General features: G+C 44.4%; 1 protein-coding gene across 9 annotated transcripts in view; it reads right to left on the reverse strand.

Annotated features, from left to right (window-relative positions):
• myo9aa (myosin IXAa) overlaps positions 1–17,864 on the reverse strand; it is a 156,809-nt gene that overhangs the window by 57,217 nt on the left and 81,728 nt on the right. For 7 of the 9 annotated variants that reach the window (XM_083758575.1, XM_083758571.1, XM_083758573.1 and 4 more), the window contains exons 5-13: positions 17,273–17,367; positions 16,494–16,556; positions 15,246–15,345; positions 11,158–11,211; positions 6,148–6,245; positions 5,737–5,863; positions 4,052–4,141; positions 1,194–1,310; positions 213–347 (exon numbers count right to left, since the gene is read on the reverse strand). In XM_083758575.1, the coding sequence (XP_083614701.1) occupies positions 213–347; positions 1,194–1,310; positions 4,052–4,141; positions 5,737–5,863; positions 6,148–6,245; positions 11,158–11,211; positions 15,246–15,345; positions 16,494–16,556; positions 17,273–17,367 (879 nt within the window). Of the gene's footprint in view, positions 1–212; positions 348–1,193; positions 1,311–4,051; positions 4,142–5,736; positions 5,864–6,147; positions 6,246–11,157; positions 11,212–14,860; positions 14,876–15,245; positions 15,346–16,493; positions 16,557–17,272; positions 17,368–17,864 lie in introns of those variants that run through there. The other 2 variants (XM_083758574.1, XM_083758577.1) reach the window with 2 other exon arrangements.

The raw sequence follows: 17,864 nt of genomic DNA on the forward strand, positions 1-17,864 counted from the left end.
TACTGTATCCCCGCTGAAGCAGAACAGTATGCAACAGCAACAGTGGTGGAAAGTAACTAAGAATATTTATTTAAGCTCTGTACTTAGTTTAAGTATTTGTACTTTGTATTTCCAATGTCCAATACTTTTACTTCTACTCCACTACATCTCAGATCCAAAATATGGCCAGTGGATTGAAGTAATGCTGCAGTAAAGTAAATGTACTTAGTTACCTGCTCTAACTTGAAGATGTGTTGGTTGAAGTAATGCTGCAGTCGCTCATTGGCAAAGTTGATGCAGAACTGCTCAAAGCTGTTGTTCTCGTAGTCTTCAAATCCAAAGATGTCCAGAACACCAATAGACAAGATCTGGAGGAGACGAAAGAAAGAAAGAAAGAAAGGAAAAGAAAAGAAAAGAAAAGAAAAGAAAAGAAAAGAAAAGAAAAGAAAAGAAAAGAAAAGAAAAGAAAAGAAAAGAAAAGAAAAGAAAAGAAAAGAAAAGAAAAGAAAAGAAAAGAAAAGAAAAGAAAAGAAAAGAAAAGAAAAGAAAAGAAAAGAAAAGAAAAGAAAATAAAAGAAAGAAAGAAAAAAATCTCTTGTACACACTAGTAAAACCCATGGTGCAAAATCAACTCAGAGAGTAAAGAACCAAACCTGAAATCAAATCGGTCTATTTCACTTTTATGAGATCCTTATGGGTCAAAGTAAACATCCCCTTTTTTGTGTCCATACAACACATTTTAGTCTACAAAGATGCAATTCGAGGCTATGTTCCATACAACAAATGTAGTGTAGAAAAGGGGCATTGAAGTAGCATAACTGTGAGAGAAGGGTGTGCTGTTTCCCCTTGTTGTTCAGTATTACCTTCATGGGCTCCTCCAGACCCTTGTTGTTCAGTATTACCTTAGTGGGCTCCTCCAGATCCTTGTTGTTCAGTATTACCTTAGTGGGCTCCTCCAGATCCTTGTTGTTCAGTATTACCTTAGTGGGCTCCTCCAGATCCTTGTTGTTCAGTATTACCTTAGTGGGCTCCTCCAGATCCTTGTTGTTCAGTATTACCTTAGTGGGCTCCTCCAGATCCTTGTTGTTCAGTATTACCTTAGTGGGCTCCTCCAGATCCTTGTTGTTCAGTATTACCTTAGTGGGCTCCTCCAGATCCTTGTTGTTCAGTATTACCTTAGTGGGCTCCTCCAGACCCTTGTTGTTCAGTATTACCTTAGTGGGCTCCTCCAGATCCTTGTTGTTCAGCAGAGCGTGGTTGATCCTGAAGACGATCCAGTCAAACAGAGCGCTGTAGAGGGACTTGGACATGGAGTCCCGTACGGTACCTGCCTGGAAGATCAAGACAGGTGATGATGACTCCATTTACAGAAGATGATCAGTGTCTTTAGAATAGATTTCCATTTAGTTTTTTTAGTCATCTCAAGGGTTTTAGGTTTAGACTAGTCTTAGTCGACTAAATAACACAACATTTTAGTCTACTAAATATACAGTTAAAAAGAAAAGCAACTACAGTAGGTGCTCAATGGAGGTGCAAAAGGTCACAAAAGTAGTCTGGCACTTCAAAAATCAAAGGGACTAAAATGTTGAAGAAAGGTGGCGATCCGAGCACTCAAAAAAGTTTAAAAATGAGGAGAGGGTAGGTAGCCCTGATGAAGATTCACAGAGTCTTCATCAGGGCGAGTGGGAAATATTGTTACGGTTCGCTCTCCATCACCTCCACATCCATGTGCTGTGATTGCTCTGTGCCCGTCAGCGCCACTAGAGGCTCCCAGAGCACTTCACAGCACACCTCAACGCAGGTGTTCCCCAGCTCCTATCTCCACACCTGAGGGACATCTGCAATCATCTCCTGAGGCTACAAGAGCCAGCCCCACCCGGAGCTCTGTGTCAGTTTCCTCAACAGTCTAGGTTTAGACAGCCAGACTTAGGTTCTCACGCCGTTACTGTGCATTATATTCTCCTCTGTGAAACCTGCCACTGACTCAACCTTCTCTTCTCCTCTCCAGTTTCCGGGACCCGAGCTCTGTGGAGCAGCCTACGGATCCCTGGCCTCTCACTGCCCCCCATGTTTGTGAATAAAAGATCCGCCCGAGGGGGCTTTAACTCTGCTTTAACATTTTGCATGTTATACTGTAATACATGTAAAAAGATATGCATGTTATATTGCATGTTATACATGTTATATGTACGTGTCATATACATAACATACATGTTATATTGTATGTTATACTGACGGTATTCATCATCTTTTGTCTTCAAACCATGATGTGTTTCTTTTGAGTAGAGCTTCTAATCTAGTAGAAGCTATCGGATGGGATGGAATTCAGTCCTCTCTCTCTAAACAGACAGAAAAGCTTTGTCTGTGCATGTCCATGTGTGTGTGCGTGCATGTGTGTGTGTGTGTGTGTGTGTGTGTGTGCGTTCACACACGTGCACTGCCAGAACATCCAGTATGTCGTGGCACTCACCATCCTGTAAACAACAGAGCCGAGGCTATGAGAAGGCTATGAAGTTGGCAGTATGCCTTTAGCTCAATAAATAAGCTTAAGAGTTTATTTATATGCAGAATGAAATAATAAAAGTCCGGGCACATCCGGGTAGCACAGGAGTACAGTTCCTGTCCTCCACTGTGGAGACAGACTGTGATTCGATTCCTGTCCACCACTGTGGAGACAGACTGTGATTCGATTCCTGTCCACCACTGTGGAGACAGACTGTGATTCGATTCCTGTCCACCACTGTGGAGACAGACCAATTCCTGATTCCTGTCCTCCACTGTGGAGACAGACTGTGATTCGATTCCTGTCCACCACTGTGGAGACAGACCGATTCCTGATTCCTGCGCGCGGCCAACTTGGCCGGACGTTCCAATGAACAAATGGCCATGTTCACAGCAGTGTGGATTTTGATGGTCTTTTGCATAAAATTCAACTTAGTTGTATATGTATATGTATATGTAGACATATTTTAGTAATGCCTGATTTTACACTTGTTTGCATTCTGAAAATAGACTATCAACAAGCTCACAACGCGTCACAGTGTGACACGCTGTGAGCTTGTAGATCGGCTATTTTCAGAGCACAACACCTGAGCACAACCAGTCTTTTAGTTCTACTGGATCTCTTCTCCACTATTCCCTCCCTGACATATTTAGTCTAGTTTTTATTTGTTGACAAATCAAGACAAAATGGTCAATATTGTTTTAGTCATCATTATCATATTAGTTATTTTTCATTTAGTTTTTGTTTGGTTTTCAACAGTGAAAAAAGGCCAACATTTTTCATCATAGTTTTAGTTGACAAAATCAACACTGATAGCCACCCTGCTTGTTCTGTTTCCCTACATGCATGTTCATGCTAGTCTCATCACTGTTCCACTGCAAGTCAAGCTTCATGAGTCTGATCTGATGATCTTGAGCGCAAAGCAACATCATGTGGCTCGCAAGCCTATTTATTCAAATGTCCTTTCATAGTGTTCTTCTTTTTCTTAATGCTCTGTGCCTTAATCTCTTAACACTTCATGTTTCATGTAAAGCACTTATGTGCTACACAAATAAACATGCCCTGCCTTACAAGTAGTAAGTAACACAACAGACCATGACAATGTATTATAATTTGAGTGAGGTGAGCTGTGGTGCCACACAGAATATCATCTTTTCGCTTCTTTCATCATGCATTGCCCTTACAGTTCCCGCACGAAACAACAACTATAAGGCAGTGTACTCAAGCAAAATCAAGTCACGCCACAGGACAGCACAAGGGATGCTTGGTTCCATCCCTGAGGACCTATCTACAAGGGCATGGCTGGCAACTTCCTGGAAGCGGGAATGGGAGTCGGCTGAGCCCACACGTCTGCACCACTACATCCATGAACCGGGAGATGGAGTCGAAGGAGAACATCTGCCACGCAGCCACTGAAACGTCCTGAACCACCTCCGTAATGGGGTGGTAGCTTCAAATCGTACAGACCTTCTTCAGTGGACGGCCTCTTCCAAGTGGGGCTGGAGACAAGACACTGAGCTGGACATATGACAAGTTGACAACGATACACAAAAGAAGAAGTCGTCTCACCTCTGCCAGTTTGTAGGGCACTATGAGTCTCTCGCCCACAGTCACCGTCTTCCTCGTCGTCAGAGCCTCAAACAGCATCTCTTCTTTGACCTAGACATGAAGTTGAAGATATCACAAATTAACAAACATCCTTTGTTAATTCATTAATTTAATAACATTAGATTGTCATTTAGTGTAACTAGAGCGGTGCCCGTTGGAGCCTCTACAGCGGTGCCCGTTGGGCACTGGCCTACTTTGAACGATGCAAGTTGGAGATTAATGCCCCACCCAGATATTATGTCTCTGTCCCTTTTATGCCCATATATGGAATTCTTTGTCAGGCATGCCCAAATGGAGTCTATGCAGACATCAGAATGATGTCAGAACAGGCCAGCTCCATACTGTATATGGACCCTGGTAACCTTCTTGACACCGGGCACTGCACTACCTGTGGTGGGGTGGAACACGTGTGTCGATTTTGAAGTCGGTGGGGCGAACGGTTCTCGAGTTTAGTGGTGCATTTTTTATAGTTAGATATCCTATTTAGTGGAAGTGTAATGATACAGTAACTGCGTCGATGGATCGATTTAAAAAGAAGATGAGGGAATTACATCAATTGATCCTATTCAGATCAGTGTTTGCGTTGTGGGCCTTGTAGAACTGCTATTTTCACTAGTTTGGGTCCCAGGCAAACGTCTCATCTCTTTCTTGGGTCCAGAGCTAAAAGGTTTGAGAAAGACTGCTTTAGAGTGTGAATCTGATTAGTATGTCTGGTTGAACTTATCATCAAAACACTACGTTACGCAAAAGGCATTTGGCTAATGTTTCACATGTTTGACTGTGAACCAAGACATTGCAGCATATGCCAGGTCACATTCGTAGTTTGGCAACATTCCAGCTTCCTCATTATATGTTCTCTTTAGCTGTGCATGCCGTGTGTGTTCAGCTGCACATGCAGCGTGCATGCCTGTGTGACAGAGGGCATAATTCATGAAGCACCATCCATGGGTGCATGTGGACTATCTATTGCAAAAAGAAATCTGCAGCGATTGCTGCGATGGTATCACGTTCCTTTTAGCCTTCACCACTGTTATGTGTCATCATTCACTAACGTCAGTGCATTAAAAGACTTAACCTCCTCTCTCTGACACCCTCATTTATGCCGTCTGTAGACAGATATGTTTTACGCCACCAGAATATTTATAGAAGGATGACAGAATTAGAAACAACATAATTACATATGCTCGGATGGAAACCCAAATTCCAGGCGAACAAATTGTGACTCCCCCCCCCCCCCCCCCCATCCTTTCTCTGGAAAATGCTTGTGTACGATGGGAAACAGTAGAAAAAAAGAGAAGCTAGACTTAACCACAAGACACATGATGGTAGCATTCTGTGAGTCAATTCACAGCAAAGACAAGAAACCCTAAATAAATGAGAGACGTTGGATGTTGGCCATCCCTTCTTTCCATATAGTTTTTTATCTAAACACTATTTGAAAAAATGCAGAGTGGCAGAATCATGTTTGGGCTGACATTATCTTTAGCTCCAGTAGTTCAGAGACCATGAGCAGAACCTCTGGGTTAGGTTAGGGTTACAGTAGTTAGTTAATTAGTTAGTTCATGTAAATGATCTTACCTCCAGTAGCTCAGCTACAACTAGCAGAACCTCTGGGTTAGGTTAGAGTTATTTAACTTAATGTTTACCTCCAGTAGCTCTGAGACCACGGGCAGGACCTCTAGGTTACAGATGTCGATGGAGTCATCCCTGTAGGTCTTCTTCTTGTAGCGGATGTTTCCCAGGTGGAGGATGGCTGACAGCAGGCAGAAGATCCTGAACACAACATGGTGAACGTCACGTCACGTCAGCACAGAGACATGCAGGGACCTTTTTTAAGTACATATACTGTATACTGCAATGGCAAAGAGGGAATGCTGTTTGAAAATGTTTTTTGCACAACTTACTGATCAGTGTGTGTGTGTGTGTGTGTGTGTGTGTGTGTGTGTGTGTGTGTGTGTGTGTGTGTGTGTGTGTGTGTGTGTGTGTGTGTGTGTGTGAGTGAGTGAGTGAGAGTGCGTGCGTGCGTGCGTGCGTGTGTGTGTGCGTGCGCCACTCACTGTTTGCGTGTGGCAGGCAGAAAGCCCACCATTTCCATGGCCAGCTGCAGCCTCTCAAAGTCATGCTTCAGGTCCTCACCTTCCACTGTGAAACAGTCCTGCAGGCAGAAAGAGGAATTACACCCTCTGTCCACTACGATTGATTCCCCAACCGTTGATAATTACAGTTCCTTTCACTGGGTGTCCACAAAAATAACTAACAAATAAATAAAACGCGACTCAAACGGCCGTGTCAATCCATTGTTATTCTTCATTGAAAAACCCATAATGGCGAAGCAGGAAGAGGAGTTGATCTTTTGTGATCACATGACTCCCTGTTTCCATATAGCCTGGGCACCATTTCATTTCGGTATATGATCCGGGCTGGAGCCGGATGATATGCTTACGTCATGTTGTAGGCAATGGTTTGCCTACAACAAACAGGAAGAAGCCGAAGCAGAAACTTCCTTTTCCCTCTCAATAAAAGCTCTCGCTTACGAGAGCTTTTATTGAGAGGGAAAAGGAAGTTTCCGCTTCCGCTTCTTCCTGTCTGGTGACTACAAAACAATACTACAACATGACGGCCCCAGCCCGGATCATACAGACTTTTGAAACACTCCGAGGCGGTGGAAAGCCTGGTGAGGCGAGGTTAGTTTCCATATATGGCTGAGGGTTAAACAGTGACTCAAATGTTAGCCAAGCGCCATCTAGTGTAAAACCAAAACAAAATAATAAGAAAAGACAATCTCGTCTTTGGCAATGTGGACAAAGTGTTCAATGACGAGAAATCTCGTCAATCGCACGGAATGAGTACATTTTCAGGCCTGACGAGAACTCTAGTCTAGTGGACAATCCATAATATGCATGGTAACTAAATGGGACAATGCATGTAGGACAGCATTATTTTGTCGCCATCAACTCATGACATAGTGACATACTTCCCAACATTTTTACTGTCATGAATATATTTCCCCACAGGTGAAGCACTGCCAACCTCCTGGAAACCTAGTCTAACAAACGAACAGGGCCTTCTTGGTGACCACCCCTTCACTGTGGAACTCACTCCCAACTCACATCAGAGCTGCCTCCACCTTCACCACATCCAGGCACACTGAAAACCCACCTTTTCAGACTGGCTTTCCCTACATAAATCCCTAACACCCACTTTGTTTGTTTACCTTTCCCTTCGTTTTTAACAATTTTTATTGTCTCCACCAGGCCGAAGGCATGGGGAGAGAGTATGTTTTGCACTCCGTCCGTCCGTCCGTCCGTCCGTGTGTGTGTGTGTCCGTGTGTGTGTCTGTCCGTGACCAGCTAATCTCGGCCACCGTTAACCCGGTCGATGCCACATTTTGCACACACACTCCCTGGATGCCAACGATGAACCTCTGCCCCAAACTTTCCAGAACGGCCTGTTATAGCGCCACCAGGAGGCCGCTTTGTGCAAAACAAGTTTTTGCACAGTACACCTACAGATTTTGTCCAAACATCGCGCAAATTGGTAGACAGTCTCTCTAGAGCCATTCAACGAAACAGGTCTTTCAGATTTCTCAGACTCCATCCTGATTGGTTAAGATTGGCTTCCAAAGTTCACAGGAGTGCTCAGTTTCAAACAAAATGCTGCAAATCATGAACACATCGCGTGATTCCCGTGAAATTGTGCACCCACATTCCCACTAGGCCGAGGACGAAATGCCACATGAACAATTTCAACTCAGCCTCAAGGTGGCGCTATAACTGGCCGAAAAGTGTTTTTACCTCTAACTGCACGGATCTGTGGATAACTTTGTATGCCAACTCCCTAGAGGCCAAGGAAAAACCTTTGCCTGGAATTTTTCACATTTGCTCATCCTGGTGGAGACCTGTGCCCAGAAGGGCACTTTTTCTAGTTTTTTAACTAGTTCCATCCATCCATCTTCAACCGCTTATCCATAGTCGGATGTGCTCCAGACTTCCCTCTCCAGAGCAACATTAGTGACTTCCTCCTGGGGGATTCCGAGACGTTCCAAGGCCAGTGAATCGATGTGTTTCCTCCAACTGCGCCTGGGTCTCCTCCCAGTGGGACGTGCGTCGAGGATCTCCCTAGGGAGAAGCCCGAGAGGCATCCTAACCAGATGCCCGAACCACCTAAGCTGGCTCCTTAACACTTACAGCACGTAGGACGCCTGAGAACGTCATAGGATAGAGTAGAGTAGAGTTCTAAGGACGTCTGAGGACGTCCTAGCGACATCCCAGCGATGCGGGGCGAGATATTAATATTCAGAATTTTTCCTATTTATTTTTTTGGCATTTCGCTTTTCGCTTGCCGTATGCTAACGCTCAGTGCAACTATTAGCTTATTATTGACTCCCACGTTAGCGAGACGGAAAGAATGACTCGTAGCTCCTAATCCAGGGCGCTCTCCGTGGTGATGAATAGAGCGATATGCTGGCGCTTATTTTCTGCTCCTCATCCGTCTCTCCCGCAAAATATGAACGCTTTTTGGAGCGTAAAACAATATATTAAGATGATCGGGGATGTTGAGGTCACTTTGTAAAGTCAACTTTTTTAGGAAAGTGTTTCCGGTTCATGGCTTTCAAAGTAAAAGCGATCAGACACCTCCGGTATTCTATAGCCTATATTTTGAAGGCAGTCGGCGTACTCAATGTGTTAACAGGCGAAGGAGCAGCGCCTCTACTCCGAGTCTCTCTCGTGTGACTGAACTTCTCACCCTCTCACTAAGGGAGATGCCAGACACCCGTCGAAGAAAACTCATTTTGGCGACCTTATTCTTTCAGTCATGACCCACACTTCATGACCACAGGTGAGAGTAGTTTTTACGCACACACACACACACACACACACACACACACACACACACACACACACACACACACACACACACACACACACACACACACACACACACACACACACACACACACACACACACACACACACACACACACACACACACACACACACACACACACGTGTATGCTCTGCTCATGGAAAAAGTTAAGTAAAAGTATCAATACTGTGTAGATAATCTCTGTTACAAGTACAAGTCCGATATAAATAAACATGTAAACATGGGGCGGCGGTGGCTCAGGGGTAGAGTGCCTGGATGGTAACCGTAAGGTTGCCAGTTCGAACCCGGGCTCCCCCAGAGTTACTGTCGAAGTGTCCTTGAGCAAGACACTGAACCCCTAATTGCTCCCGATGTGCTAGTTGGTGCCTTGCATGGTTTCCGCTGCCATCGGTGTATGAATGTGTGTGTGAATGGGTGAATGTAATGCACAATCTCTGTAAAGCGCCTTGGATAAAGGCGCTATATAAATGCACCATTTACCATTTTATTCACCATGTACTTGAGTAAAAGTATTGGCATAAAAATATACTTTAAGTACCAAAAGTAAAAGTATTCAATGTGCCGAAATGGCCCATTTTAAGTTTTCAAAATTAATAAGTCTCATAACACGTCACATTGTGAGCTTGTAGATCTGCCATTTTCATACATTGTGAGCTTGTAGATCTGCTATTTTCAAATAGCTGAAGTATACAGTTTAGGGCTGAAGTGATGTTTTGTAATCATAATCTAAATCTATGAAGTAACTAGTAATTAAAGTTAGAAAATAATTACAATATATAGTTGAGTAGAAGTACTGAAATGTGCAAATATTGTACTTAAGTAGGGTACTTCCCGCCACGGCCTGGCTCTGCTCATGTAGTGGAAAACACAGTGTTGCTTTTCTCTGTCTGCAGCAACGTGTCCCGTTGGAAAGAGGATTAGAAATGTACTGTATGAGTAGCTTTTATATGAGCAACGGGAGACAAACCGAACCGCCAGTGAGATTGACGAGGGGATTTCTGTTTGTCTGTAGGCGAACAGGAAAGATCACTGATTTACACACTGAACCTACACAGACAACATGACGGATGACACCCCAACCCACATGCACACATTTACATGCACTCTACATACACAGATTACGCAGACAACACATGTAAAAATGGAGAATTTCACACTTAAATCAACACGCCCTACTCAGACATACACACCTTTGCGTATTATCGTCTTAAAGGGTCAGGCTGTGGTTGAAACGCATAATAACATGCTAATTATTGGTGTTAATAATTTGACTCCGAGGCAGACCACTAAAACAACCTTTCAAGTGTCAATGACCAAGAAAAAAAAGCCCAAAGCAGCACAGGGAGCGCTATAATGACCCGAATAACAACAACACTATAACAGACACAAGCAGGAGGAAGATACACACAGACACAAACAAAACAAAACCACCACCAACCAGGAAATGACCAAATAAGCAACAAAGGGAGCAAAGTGGAGGGAGGTGTGTGGTTGTTCACAGAATGCGTGGCATGAGGCGTGGGTGCAGCCGCAATTTGCAACACTAGATATATTTTTAATATATAGTTGCAACACCGGCCGTTGACAGCCCATACATCCAAACAGAAAAGACATGTCTGATTGTATTAAACAACATTAAACTCACCATCATTGCAGCTGTACGGAAAGCTGGAATTCTCCTCTTTCTATCTGTAAAGTGTTTGTTTCATAAAACTCCACCATGTTAGCAACTTTCTGTCAATACATTCTATGCAGTTGATTAACAACACTTATCCAAGTTTTGGAGTTTGGAAGCGCTCATTTTCAACAACGCAACGTCCTACTGCCTTATGTGCATTATGTGCAAATTCAAAAGAAGTGGTATGCAGGACCTATCACCTGCACCTTCTTGACAGAAAGTAGCTTAAACACATGTCTACGATGGAAAACATGCCGATAGAAAGAGGATAATTCAAGCTTTCAATACAGCTGCAATGTTGGTGAGTTTAACGTTGTTTAATACAATCAGATCTTTCTGTTTGGATGTATGGGCTGTCAATGGTTGGTGTTGGAAATTGCGGCTAGCATGGGTGGTGAGAGAGCGGCTACTTGTCTAGGGAGCAACCATCGCACATCGTAGTGTACGTGTACGTGCACACCCTGGCTGGACCATGAGAGGCAGAGGGATAACAGATACTGACCAGTTGGCTCTCACAGTAAGACTCCCAGTGCGGACGGTGGACTTTCTTTGTCATCTGGAAAGGTTAAGGTAGAGTTGATGGAGGTTTTAGGGTTAGGCAGCAGCAGCATTCCATTGGCAGTTAGAGCACACACGCGCACGCACGCACGCACGCACGCACGCACGCACGCACGCACACACACACACACACACACACACACACACACACACACACACACACACACACACACACACACACACACACACACACACACACACACACACACACACACACACACACACACACACACACACACACAGAGCAATGGAAATACATGCAATTAGAAATAGATCTGCATGGTGTAATGCATACAATGTTTGAACCTCACAGCTGTACTCTCTTGTACTCTTAATGTATTATATGAATGAAAATAAGTATTTATCCTCAGAGTCAATCATGCATACACAAATGCACAAGCATGCATGCATGACATGCACATGCACACGCACACACACACACACACACACACACACACACACACACACACACACACACACACACACACACACACACACACACACACACACACACACACACACACACACACACACACACACACACACACACACACACACAATTATTACTATCATGCAACATTTGCAATCATCAGTTAACAGGATTTTCTTTCTTTGGAACTTCATATTGAAAGCTTGAGGGAGGAGCAGTGAAGAAAAGGAAATCAAATCATGAAAGAGTTGGATTGAGTTATAATCTGTTGTGCTCATGAAAGAGTTGGATTGAGTTATAATCTGTTGTGCTCTGTGTAAGTACAGTAAATAAAATCAGACCTGTCTGAAGTGAGTGGTGCTGTGCTGTGCGTACTGTACTGTACAATGGTTCATTCATTCATACATTGGGAGGTGAAGCGGCGAACAGTCGACGCCAGCGTCCTCCTCACTTCCCACATTCACACACCAATGGTGGTAAGCTCACACCGACCAACTCATTTGGGGCAATGTAGGGTTCAGTGTCTTGCCCAAGGACACTTCGACATGTGGACAGGAGGAGCCGAGATTCGAACCGCCGACCCAGGGATCATTGGACGACCTGCTCTACCTCCTGAGCCACAGCCGTGCACGCGAGCGTGTGTGTGTGTCTGTGTGTTAGGCTGCACAACCGTGAGACTTGGTGGTGTGTTAGGCTGCGCAACAGTGACACTTGGTACCGGTGCCATTTCTGTGCTCAGACCCAGGGACACAGGGACACAGCCAGCCAGGGACTCACATAGCTGTTTATAAGAGTGGTTGCACACTCAAAAAGGGAAAAGGATTAGTTCAGTTTGTGCTTGTGAGTGCATGTGCATGCGTGTGTGTCTGTCTGTGTCTGTGTGTGTGTGTGTGTGTGTGTGTGTGTGTGTGTGTGTGTGTGTGTGTGTGCATAACTACTGTATAATTGTGAGAGCCAAATATCCTCACACGCACAGTATAATTTTGGAAATGAGACATTGTGACAACATTGTTCTTGGTTCTCACAGGATATATTTTTGTAGACTTAAAATTAGGAAAAGATTGAGGGGAAAAAGGTATTAAAAAGGCTTAAATTGACACTTTACTGTCATCTGGGCCTCCCCCCCCCCCCCTTCCCAAAACAAACAAACAAACAAAAACAACATATATATATAATAATTTTGGGGTTGTGACCCACAGGTTGAGAACCACTGTTGCACACAGGAGGAATGGAACTTATGGAAGGAATTCTCAGCAGTGGGCGTTGGCTTTGGGATAAGGGGGGCGGGCCTCAGTATGACATGAGAGGCGGAGCTATGTGCCTCTGGCAGGCAGAGAGAGAGAGAGAGAGAGAGAGAGAGAGGTGCAACAACTCTTAAACAACATCCACATTCCACACAGTCACAGTGGGTTTGTGCTCGTCTTGCATAGTGTGTGTGTGTGTGTGTGTGTGTGTGTGTGTGTGTGTGTGTGTGTGTGTGTGCGCGTCCGTGCGCGCATGCGTCCGTGGATGCATCGTGTCGCTTGTTATGTGTCACTGAAAAAAGAGAAATAAGGCATGTAGGCAATACTGTAGGTTAGGCCATACATGGGCAACTGGCGGACCGGGGTCCACATGCGGCCCCCACCTTCACTTACTGCGGCCCCAGGTTCATATCGGAATACTGATATATTATTTATTTCAGCTGTTACAATTCCAAACATGGACACATGCCCTGCTTTAATTACTTCAATCAACATTTGTAGCTTAATGACTAGTATTAAAATGTTATTGTCTTTTTTATATCCAATATATTTGTATTTAGTTCATATTATTGAAGGCATTTGAAATAAAATAAAAATATACATTTTCAGGATTTCAGTTAAAAAATTGCAAAAAAATTGGGAGGGAGGGGGGGAGAGAGAGAGAGAGAGATAGACTATAGGAGTTGTTGAAAGCCACCACCAGTGGAATGTGCACTTTTAGCCTCAGTTTCCTATTGACAGAGAGAGAGAGAAAGAGAGAGAGAGAGAAAGAGAGAGAGACAGAAAGAGAGAGAGACAGAGAGAAAGAGAGAGATAGTGTTCAACTGACATGTGACTGATTTCACACCCCCCAAAAACCTTTGAGTAGTGAAAATATAGCTGATCTACAAGCTTACCCAAGAGCTTAAGAGCTTGTAGATCTACTATTTTCACTAGTGTGGGTCCTGTGTGAGACAACACTTCTCTTTTGGTTCTCCAGCAAAGGTTTGGGAACCACATGCTGTAGACTGCACTGGTTCCTGGGTCGGTTTGGGGACCACATAGACTGCACTGGTTCCTGGGTCGGTTTGGGGACCACATAGACTGCACTGGTTCCTGGGTCGGTTTGGGGACCACATAGACTGCACTGGTTCCTGGGTCGGTTTGGGGACCACATAGACTGCACTGGTTCCTGGGTCGGTTTGGGGACCACATAGACTGCACTGGTTCCTGGGTCGGTTTGGGGACCACATAGACTGCACTGGTTCCTGGGTCGGTTTGGGGACCACATAGACTGCACTGGTTCCTGGGTCGGTTTGGGGACCACATAGACTGCACTGGTTCCTGGGTCGGACACATTTTGTATGGGTCCCTTTATTTTCTTCCTATTTTTTTTTATTATTCAAAACATTTTCTAAAAACATTCCCCAAAAAGCTAAATGTTCAAACATTCCAGTACTGGAAACTGTTTTCCACTAGTTTTGGTCCTGGACAAACATCAAATAAATGTTTTGGGGTGTTCGGGAGCCACATGCTGTTGTAGAGACACACATTAAACTTCTAGTTGTTGAGTTATCATCAGCTCAGATTGTTATAACACAGTGAGTCTGTTCAGTGTTACGTTTGAAAAAAAAGCAGAACTCGACTGTTGTCTGAAAACAGCGGGGGTTATAATACGAGCGTCAGGGGGGGCAGTCTGCTATGTTCAACCAATCAGACTCAAAGTTCAGCTGAGTAGGAGAAGGGGCGTGGGTTGGACCAATCAGAGCACAGCTGAATAGGAGAAGAGGAGTGGGTGGGTTGGCTGCATTCTCCACATCCAGAGAGAAGTCAACGTGGTTGTTGTTGTGCAACAGCATTGCTGCTCCGTCCGACAATCAGAATAGTTCTGAAGGGGGTACGGTGGCACAGTCAGTAGTTGATCTGTAAGCTCACGTCGTGCTGCAATGCGGCATGCTGTAAGATTGATATCCTAAATGATGCTGATGTCTCACCTGGTTGAGGTAATGATATTCTAAGGTCTCACCTGGTTGAGGTAATTATATTCTCACCTGGTTGAGGTAATTATATTCTAATGTCTCACCTGGTTGAGGTAATGATATTCTCACCTGGTTGAGGTAATGATATTCTCACCTGGTTGAGGTAATGATATTCTCACCTGGTTGAGGTAATGATATTCTCACCTGGTTGAGGTAATGCTATTCTAAGGTCTCACCTGGTTGAGGTAATGATATTCTCACCTGGTTGAGGTAATGATATTCTCACCTGGTTGAGGTAATGATATTCTCACCTGGTTGAGGTATTGATATTCTCACCTGGTTGAGGTAATGCTATTCTAAGGTCTCACCTGGTTGAGGTAATGCTATTCTAAGGTCTCACCTGGTTGAGGTAATGATATTCTTCAGGCTTCTTGAGGTGAAACGATGTTCTTTCTTCTTCGCTTGCTCCTGCCAGCAGGTAGTAAAACACGTGGTAATTTCTGGACGACAAGAGACAGTTTTTGTGAGCGGGAGAAAGAGGTTTGTGCAGTGGTCAAACAGAGAGATTGGTTCGTGCAGTGGTCAAACAGAGAGATTGGTTCGTGCAGTGGTCAAACAGAGAGATTGGTTCGTGCAGTGGTCAAACAGAGAGATTGGTTCGTGCAGTGGTCAAACAGAGAGATTGGTTCGTGCAGTGGTCAAACAGAGAGATTGGTTCGTGCAGTGGTCAAACAGAGAGATTGGTTCGTGCAGTGGTCAAACAGAGAGATTGGTTCGTGCAGTGGTCAAACAGCAACAGTACAAACAAAACATGAACACTTCTAGCAATGTGCAAACAAGACAAATATAAACGCTGAAAAGACCATTAGGCGCCGCTCATTCAGCTGATAGTATTTAGCTGCTGCTTGAAGGTTACAGGTCAAGAGCGTATTGCAGCTGTGTAACCAAGGTCCTCTTTTGGGGGAAGCGCAGTGCAGCGCACGTGCACACACACACACACACACCAGTGTCAGCAATCCATCTCAATAAGAGGTGGGTAACACGGGGGGCCCATGCACTGCTTGCCCCTGACAGTGAGGTTAACCCTTGCCACGCTGCCCCAGCCAGCAGCACAACACATTAGTGTCAACCCCACGTGGTTGATGGTGAGCTTCACACTGCTTTTCATCATGTGGAACACTCTTTCTCTCACTCACACACACACACACACACACACACACACACACACACACACACACACACACACACACACACACACACACACACACACACACACACACACACACACACACACACACACACACACACACACACACACACACACACACACACACACACACACACACTCTCTCTCTCTCTCTCTCTTTTGGTGTTTTAAAAATTATGTTATAATTTAGCTATTGAAAACTAGCAGGTAATAGAAAACTAGCAAGTAGGTCTGCTATTTTTGAAAATTCGTGAAAATGTGCCTCAAATAATTCTGGGGGTCCTTGACATGAAATACAGAACCACTGATACAGAAACATGAGGTATTTCAGAAAACTGTCAACATTTAGAAGACATTTTTTTTATTTCTACGTCAGGCCTAAATGGGTTAATACAGTAGGATGTTCAGTACTTTATAATGTAATACAGTAGGATACAGTACCTTTCATTGTGCTCCTGGTACACCAGCCTGGACTTCTCCAAAAGGTACTTCTCCACATAAGCACTGTGGAAAAAAATAACAATAATAAAATGTGCATGAGAAATATTGTTCATCCTTTACTTTATCTTGTCAGCCGCCACATGCATGTGTTCCATCACCTCATACTAGCTGTGAATGTAATTAACATCGGGAAGGTTAAACGACTACCCACCCAGGTGATGGCAATATACTAATCACCACGACTACCCACCCAGGTGATGGCAATATACTAATCACCACGACTACCCACCCAGGTGATGGCAATATACTGTACTAATCACCACGACTACCCACCCAGGTGATGGCAATATACTAATCACCACGACTACCCACCCAGGTGATGGCAATATACTAATCACCACGACTACCCACCCAGGTGATGGCAATATACTGTACTAATCACCACGACTACACACCCAGGTGATGGCAATATACTAATCACCGTAGTCGTGCATTACATGAAAACTCGGCTTGATTGAGTTCGATAGCGTTTCTCCCTCTAATATTTCCTCGTATTTCTAGTTAATTGAAATAACGTCATGCAGATTGTGTCCCGTGCATAGCCTACTGCAGGCCTTGTTGGCTAGACTTAGAAGACATTTTGAAGCTCTTGCTACTGAAATGATCGATAATGTATATGGAGAAATCCCGTCATTAACATGCATCTCAATGGGTGACCATCACAATGGACTTAGTGAAGGGTCCATTCATCAGAAACATGACACGATGTGTCCTCTCACCCTCTGACGGTGCCACTCTCCTGATAGTTGACTTGGATGAACTTTCCAAAACGACTGGAGTTGTTGTTGTGGGCCGTCTTGGCGTTCCCAAAGGCCTGCAGGAGGGACGAGAGGAAATGCAATATGTTCATAATTTAGGCTGTTCAACATCATATTAGGTATTGCATCTGTTGAGGCCGTACTCAGACAGACAGACATACACACGCGGTCAGTCATTGGAGCTGTTTGGCACCACTCAAAAAACACCAGGCAACCTCTGGAGGGACTTCCGGAGTGGAGAAAACATTTATGGGCCAAACTACTTAGGACAAGTGTCACATTAATTTACTGAATCAATCACCAACTTAGCTTTTGCAAAGCTCTACTACACCTCTCCCAATTCCAAACGGCATCAGACTGACTGACGTAACTACTAACACACCAGAGTCAGGCTCAGACAAACTGCCAGAGCATGGGGTGATACGGAGCTCAGGGCCAGAAGATTCCCTGGTGGAAGGGAAACGCTCCCCAGTGAGTAATGGGATCCATGTGGCCATGTGGAACATGTGTAGCGGTTGTGCTTTAATAAGACTCTCCAGTATGTCCCCCTCAC

This window comes from Protomyctophum parallelum (assembly GCF_964188405.1).
Source record: "Protomyctophum parallelum genome assembly, chromosome: 2".
NCBI lineage: Eukaryota > Metazoa > Chordata > Actinopteri > Myctophiformes > Myctophidae > Protomyctophum > Protomyctophum parallelum.